Genomic DNA, 8118 nt, shown 5'->3' with positions numbered 1-8118 from the left:
ATTTTTTCTACCTCTTTCTACAATAAATATGCTGCCACATCAGCAAAATACCATAAATAATATATAATGAATTGTCTTGGACTCTATGATAGAGTCTTGCATTGTGAGTGCCCTAATGTGGTAGCATGGCGGTTACAGTGAAGGTATGAGAGCCTCGGTCATGGTGGATTGATGGCCGTCCCAACGGAGCACGCTGTTGATGGTAAACATGAAAAATGACCTAAACAATAAGTGTCAATTCTACGCTACGCCTACATGGCGACCGGCGAGGGCGCACCTTGGTCATGAAATTAGAGGCAACACTGTGCGACGGCCCACCAGACACCAGCAAAGGAATACAAAAGATTCAAATTCTAGCTTCACCATTGGGCTAAACAGGCTGCGACCTGCGCGTGTGCTGACGATCCGCCGCCGCTGGTGAGGTCGGCCAGGGGGGCACGCGCGGCACTACCCATATGGCCAGACCGGTGGACGGTGTGCAACGCGCATGCTGCATTTCAGATGAATGAACACGATGGGAACTGGGAAGGTCCATGAAGAAACAAACCTTCGGTCACTGTTCAGCCAAGCAGAAAACTTGATGCTACATGCATGTATGAGTTGAACGTCGGTTTCATAGGACAAATCAAATCTTTTACTTATATATATATGGTTGCTGAATTCTTCAGAACAGCTTAGTTAGATTTGTCTGAGCCATGGTGATATAATGGATCGCCACGAGAGGCTGATGGACTGCATCTCACATCAGTTTTATGGTGAGGGGTAAATAGAAAATGCAAGTGCGATACTGGTACAAGCTATGAATTACTTCCTGTCTTGATAGGAAATAATTTGTTTTGTGCTCTATAGAGCTGCATGTCTTTCTCCTTTCCATGACCTTATTGCAAAACTACCGACTACCGAGGGTACCTTGAGGACAGTAAGTACTCTTCTTCCAAGCTATACTGCCTAGTCATGTCCTGAACGCTTCTTCTTTCAAGGTGAGATCTTCTAATACTAGCCACCAATTTCTCCCCTGCAACATTGTCCAAAACTTGCTCCATTGATTGAATGGATTCGAGTGCCATCTCCACTTGTCTCATGGTTGGTCGCTGGTCTGGATTCATTTTCACACATGTCGCGGCTAATATAGCAACTTGTTCAACCTGTTTCCCTCCCTCCTTGATTACTTGCCAATCTAATATTTCAGTCAGTCTACCTGATTCAAGTCGGTCAATGAAATGTGCAATAAGGCCTTCTTCCTCTGAGGACACATATGAAAATGGCTTCTTCCTAGTAAGCAATTCAATTAGAACAACTCCAAAGCTGTAAACATCACTCTTATCAGTGAGCCGTCTCGTGTAGTAGTATGTAGGATCCATGTATCCTATTGTTCCTTGCACCTTGGTTGTTATTCCTGTCCGATCAAATGGAATGTGTCTTGAAGCTCCAAAATCTGATACCTTTGATGTTAGAGTATCATCGAGAAGTATATTTGTGGACTTGATATCTCTATGGATTATAGGGATTGAAACAGCCGAATGAAGATAGGCAATAGCTTTGGCTATCTCTGTCGCGATCCTCAACCTATCGTTCCATGCCAATGATTTTGGTTCCGTGACATGAAGGTGGTGGTACAGGGTACGATTGGAAACAAACTCATAGACAAGCAAAGGCACCTCTGTCTCTAGACAACACCCAAAGAGCTTCACAACATTTATGTGGCTTATTTGTGACAAGATGGCAACCTCGTTGATGAACTCATCGATCTCTCTTTGAACTGCAATCTTTGACTTCTTGATAGCAACGACATGGAGGTCCGATAGGATGCCTTTGTACACAGTACCGTGCCCGCCATCACCGAGCTTACGAGCTTTATCAAACTTGTTTGTCGCCTTCTCAAGCTCCTCCAAAGGTATGATCATCCTTTCCGCAATGTCCGCCCTTTGACCAACCAACTGCTGCAATAGCTGTCCACGGTTTTGCTTGAAGAACTTTTGTTTCAATCTTTTAGTCTTCAATTGTTTATGTTTTCGGGTAATGATGATCCCAAAGAGAACCAGGAGCAGAAGGACTGTGCCACTACCAACACCTATCGCGATGCTTATACCTGAAATCAAAATACAGAAGCAAACAATGTTGTTACCAGTTCCTTGCGGGTTGCAGTAGCTGTGCTAGCTTGTGCAGCTAGTTAACACAGTCTAAAGCATATGGCTGACCTGGAGATAAGGACCTTGCCATGCACTTGCCATTCGCCATTGTTTTTCCCTGTGGACATAAACATCTATAGCTTCCCTGTGTATTCTCGCAAATCATGGCCCCTCTGGCCGTGCAATTGTTCGCATTATCATAAAGGCACTCATCAATATCTGAAAGAGAATAACAACACTTTACAACTATATATATACACCTCTTAATCAGAATCGTTGCATCAAAATTTTTATGTTAGGCCGTGTTAAGTTCATCAACCAAAACATTTCGTTACACTGTAGCTTTTTCGTTCGTTTGTGGTAATTATTGTCCAACCATGTACTAACTAGGCTTAAAAGATTCGTCTTATCAATTTTGACCAAACTGTGTAATTAGTCTTTATTTTTATCTATATTTAATACTTCATGCATACGTCTAAAGATTCGATGTGACGGAGAATCTTAAAAAAATTTTAGGTTTTTGGGAAGAAGTAAACAAGGCCTTAATTTCAGAGATAAAAAATGAACCTGTGCATCCTTCGCTGACGTACGGATTGCCTTGATACCCATCCGAGCACTTGCAGCGGTAGCCTGGCCCATTGGTGCTGTTGACACATTGACTCTTGTCGCTAACACATGCATATGATGAACTGTGGTTCTTAATAGCATCCTCGCATGTGGACGATCCAATCCTCCAGTCCATTACAACTGGAAATTTGCCGCTGTATGCATCCAGAAACGACGTTGAGGCCTTGTTTAGTTCACCCTGAAATCCAAAAAGTTTTCAAGATTCCCTATCACATCGAATCTTGCGGCACATGCATGAAGCATTAAATATAGACGAAAACAAAAACTAATTATACAGTTTATCTGTAAATCGCGAGACGAATATTTTGATCCTAGTTAGTTCATGATTGGACAATATTTGTCAAATAAAAACGAAAATGCTACAGTACCGAAATCCGAAATTTTTTTGAAACTAAACAAGGCCTGAGTTCCTATACATCGCGCTATAGCTGAACGCGTTCGCTTCCATCACTACTGTATAGCCGCAGCCAGCGGTGGCGTTGTAGTCTGGATTGAAGTAAGACTGAAAACACCCCATGTCAATTGGAACATCCACCTCGCAGCAGCCGCTGCCGAAGGAGCATGACCTCGTGTTTGTCGGTTCCATGTAGCATTGGGACAAGCAACCTATGGTATACTGCATGACCAGCGTTAGCCCTTGTAGTGTTATTATGCTCGTAATAATAGCTAAAAAGCATATAAAAAAGCTCTAAAAACCAGTCTAGGAAATGAAGGTGGTCTTTGTGCTTATTTTTGGTAGTGCCTAGACCGCCCAACACAACTACACAAAACTTAACCTAGTTGGCCAAAATACATTAAAGTAGGCGGGCATCCCGTCCGCCTACAGCTAAAGGTCTAGATTAATCGGTACCTACCGAGGCAGTCATATGCCCACTGGGTTAGTCAATAAAAAAAATAAATTGAATGTCCTAGAGCCGGATCTGTTGTTGGGCCATCACAGCGTGTCACCGCCAGATCCATCGTCATTGGGCCGACAGAGCATGGCAAATCTACCGGAGCACGTGTGGCAACCATCTTCGGTGCACGTGCGAGTCACCGCTGCCACCGGGCATGAACCCTAGCACATGCATCCACTGCTACCGGACGCGCGTGCGATGCCCGTGCCGCTGCCGCCACTGTTTGGAGAGAAGAGAAAGCGCCACTGCCGGGAGATGAGAGAACGAGAGAGAGAGAGAGAGAGAGAGAGAGACGATTAAGAGAGGGGATGAGGCCTCCAAATCCTAACTCAGTTATATATACATAAGATGGCTAACATGCCTTCTGGGCTTATTTGGGTCTCGAGCCAATTTTTGAGATGAGCCTCTTAAGAGGTCACCTTCGGAAATGACCTCCATTTTTGGAGCCAGAATACGTTTTAGGAGGCGCGCATTATCTGATTGCCTGCGCAAATAAAACATCCGCCTCCATGAATCCATTATGCGAGATGGGTGATGATCCCCTCTGTAAATAAAATGATCATCTCCAAAAATCCTCAGGTATTTTAGGAGACGGTTGCATTTGTATGACCGCCAGCATTAGTGTTTGGACAATGTCTCATAAAATCATTTTTTATAGTCATGCAACCAAGTTAGTGCATCTACCTTGAGTGCGTCACCCGCCATAGCTAGTAGAATTTTCTCCTGCACGCATCTCCATACACCTAGGGTCACCTTTTGACTCATTCCAACTAGGGTCATGACCGGTTGGAACCAGCCCTATGGCACTACTAGGGATGGGTTCCAACCAGTTGGAATCGGTGTGTGGTGTGTGAAATTTGTTTCTAACAAGGGTCATGAGTAGTTGGAAGTAGCTTTAGGGTGTTGCGGGGGAGTCTAAACCAATTTTGACCGATTCCAACAAGGATCACGATCGGATTAGTTGTAACTGGTTTTGACTGGTTCCAACTAGGGTTGTGACTATTTGAAACTAGGGCCTAGGGGCGCTGCTAGGGTCTAGGGATGGTGTTCTATCTAGTTGAAATGTGTAGTGGTGCTATGAGTCTAGTTCCGAGTAGTTTTGACTCATTGAGGCGCTGACTGGGCCGGTGTGGTTGAAACTAGCTACAACTAGGTCTGGGATTTTGAGAGCTAGTTTCAACCAGTTGGCCTGGGATGCTAACACTATCTCCAACAGAATACCCATTGTGGCACCTAAATCCAAAATGGACCTTCATTCAATGGTATTGCATTGGTTAAAAATACCCTCTAACAGAGTACCTAGATGGGGGACTTATTTTTGTTGATAGAAGAGGCACAACACAAATATAAGCTCTCCTTGATCAAAAAAAGTAGTGCTGGAGAAGATGGAGAAGGAAAGATTTGTCATTTGGCACCCGAGAAAAGAAACTAGTTGGAACCGACCAAATCGTTCTATTTTGGATTCTATTATTGGAGAAGACTAAAAATAATATAATATAGAACTCTTTGTCTCGGGCACTACCCAAATGTCAAAGAGGTCCGGTACGGTGCTGTTGCTAAGGTTGTCTCCAACCGTTCAGACCTAAAAACAGGAGGCATTTGTTGGTTTGCCTCGTGTACAGTAAAAGGGTTATCACACTTGAAACTCTCATCTCCAACCAACGACGCAAACGAGAATCCTTCTTCCTCCTTCCGCCTCGCTCCGCCGTTCTCTCTCCGGTGCGCCCGCTCTCTGCTCTTCGACCAGATCTCCGCCCGTACGTGCTCTTTGCCCAGATCTTCCTTGCTCCGCCCTCCGCCTCGCTCCACCCTTCTCTCTCGCAGTCGGGGCCGCCATCCATGGGAGTCCATCGTTCCTCCATTGGCGCCGCCATCTGAGCGAGGTGGGCTGCGTGACCGCGTCACCGTCAGAGAGCCCTGTGCGCGCCGCGCCGACACTGAACCGCATTCACGCAAGCCAGGAGACGTTCGTCCGTCTTCTCCACGCCAGAGATTTGGGTCATGTGACGGTAGAACGCATATTTGCGTTCCCTCTCTCTCTCCTCCCACGCAAAATAGCTACTCTGATTGCCTACTCTGTTGGAGGGGAGTTTTTCACTGTGTAAAATACATTTTAGGTTTGGGTGACCAATTGCATATGCTGTTGGAGACCGTCTAAAGATAGTCTAATGGGCTGCTTCTAATTAACCGGAATTTGGAGTGGCTGGAACGCCACATCTATAGTCAGGACGACCATGCTCGGTCGCGGGGTTGGAGGAGTCGCGATAAGCGCGTTGGTCAGCGTGGACGCAACCACTAGCTACCCCACTGTACTAATATAAGGGGGAAAAAAGAAATTACTTACATATTCACTCGTAATATAGCCTAGCGTGTTGCAGCCAATGACGAAGAACTTGTTGTCCACGGTCGAGATCCTGAACGGCGTGTGTGTGAAATTTTGTCTCCAAGTCTCCCACTTCATGTGGCCGGGGCCCGCGTCCTTATCATGGCACTGCCAAGAGATGTTCATCTTCGTCCAAGCTTTGGCATCGGGTATGGAGATGTTGGTCAACTCGAACGGGCCATGGAAAGGCCTGTAGGTGCCGTCGACGCGACGGGTGCAGGCGAGGTCGAAGCCATGGTCGAAGGCGCACTGGTCGCCGATGCCGAATGGGTACGGGATGTCGACGTCGCCGCACCTCGATTTGCATCCAGCTGGCCGCCGGTGCGCCTGCGGCGGCACTTGGTCGTCGGCTCCGGCTCCGGCTAAGGCTAGCAGCCTAGCACCCAGACGACGGCCGGGAGGAGGCAGACGAGGAGAAGATGGTTGGTGAATGGGTGCTTCATCAGGTGTAGCCAGCCTGGTACCTTTGCTTGCTAGTATTCAGGTAGCACTGGGTAGGCCGTAGGGGTATAGCTACGCACTTAGCATGCTCGCTACGGCTATAAATATATATAGGTGAGACAAGTGTACCAATTCGTTCCAGATAAAAAGAAAAACGATAAGGTTGGTAATTATAAATCTTTTTTGGTCTCTGTTCAAAGAAAGAAAAATCTTTTGGTCTAGGTCATATATAAAAAGCCTCTCACCATTCGGTGCGCTGGTGAGACACACCACACTAAGCCAACCAGCATTATTATTAGACGCGGCTGTTGACCCGCTGTAGTAGTGGTTGTGGCTACTCCAGCCGCCTCTAGCCATTCGTCGGTAGAAATCAATGATTTTTACGAGCATTAGCCAGCTGCACCTAAAAATCGATTTTTAGAGATGGCTATATATCTTTTGGGACAGCTAAAATATAATCACCGCCCTAAAAATCATTTTTAGAAATCGAGATTCATTATTTCTGTGGTTTTCATCTCCACTTCTTTAGCTCTCCGTCATCAGGTTCCATTCTGTGGCACTATTTCAGAAATACTTTTCAGCAAATAAATAGTGTTATGTTTTCCTCTCACAACAAATTAACATAAACATCTAAATTTTAGTAAAATGTGTTACTCTAACCTCTCTGCCACCACTTTCCACACATCGTCTTTGATGAGGCATCCTTTCCCTTCTCCGAGCATATTCCTCTCATCCCGTACCACAAGACTTCTAGTTTTTTACTCTCTATTGACATAGCTCTCCAATGCTATCATTTTTTTTTGCTCGTGCAGGATCACCAGAAGTTACCGCACAACCAAGTGTGGTATCTCGACATGCTTTGCTTAGTATTGGAGTTAAGGGAGAAAAAATAGACTTTTGTAAAAGTTGAAAAGGAAAAGTGGATTTTTCCTATTTTAGTCAGCCAATAAACTGTGGGCCGATAGAATATGACCGGATGCTGAGACGCTGATGCGAGTCATAATCATTCCAATCGCCCAACTAGTCCCATTCTATATCCTCCACAAGTCCACATTGGCCTTGTTTAGTTTAAAAAAAATTGCAAAAATTTTCAGATTTTTTGTCACATCGAATCTTGCAGCACATGCATAGTATTAAATATAGATAAAAGAAATAACTAATTACATAGTTTACCTATAATTTACGAGACAAATCTTTTAAACCTAGTTAGTCTATGATTAGACTATATTTGTCAAATACAAATAAAAGTACTACCGTGTCTATTTTGCAAAAAAAAAAAATGATAGCATCGCTTCGCCAACCACTGCTCCATGCCGCCGTCGCCGCCACTGCTTGACCTGGCTGACGATGCCATCTTCGAGATCCTGCTCCGCCTCCTGCCGGACGAGCCCCAATGGCTCTTCCGCTCCGCCCTCGTCTGCAAACCATGGCTCCACACCCTCTCCAACCACGCCTTCCTCCGCCGGTACCGAGACTTCCACGGAGCCCCTCCTCTCCTCGGCCTCATCGACGGGGAGGAAGCAATCGAAGCAGGCCGGGATCGTTGTGTCGTCCCCACGATAGCAGTGCCCGCCTTTCTCATTCCGGAGTCCGACGACACCCTCTATGTGTGGCCCCTCGACTGCCGCCACGGCCACATCCT

The 8118-nt window shown here is 45.7% G+C and overlaps 2 protein-coding genes across 2 annotated transcripts; both read right to left on the bottom strand.

Moving 5' to 3' along the window:
- On the bottom strand, nt 662–2343 carry LOC8084308 (wall-associated receptor kinase 3). The gene is made up of 2 exons (XM_021452768.1): nt 2199–2343; nt 662–2089 (listed from the first exon to the last, which is right to left on the bottom strand). The coding sequence occupies exons 1-2, from the start codon at nt 2293–2295 to the stop codon at nt 897–899; spliced, it is 1290 nt and encodes a 429-aa protein (XP_021308443.1). The 5' UTR covers nt 2296–2343; the 3' UTR covers nt 662–896.
- LOC110432379 (wall-associated receptor kinase 2-like) lies at nt 3148–6833 on the bottom strand. The gene is made up of 3 exons (XM_021452658.1): nt 6722–6833; nt 5997–6508; nt 3148–3372 (listed from the first exon to the last, which is right to left on the bottom strand). The coding sequence occupies exons 1-3, from the start codon at nt 6831–6833 to the stop codon at nt 3148–3150; spliced, it is 849 nt and encodes a 282-aa protein (XP_021308333.1).

Source organism: Sorghum bicolor, chromosome 2, assembly GCF_000003195.3.
Source record: "Sorghum bicolor cultivar BTx623 chromosome 2, Sorghum_bicolor_NCBIv3, whole genome shotgun sequence".
NCBI classification, from domain to species: domain Eukaryota; kingdom Viridiplantae; phylum Streptophyta; class Magnoliopsida; order Poales; family Poaceae; genus Sorghum; species Sorghum bicolor.
This window is presented reverse-complemented; position numbering and strand designations above follow the sequence as displayed.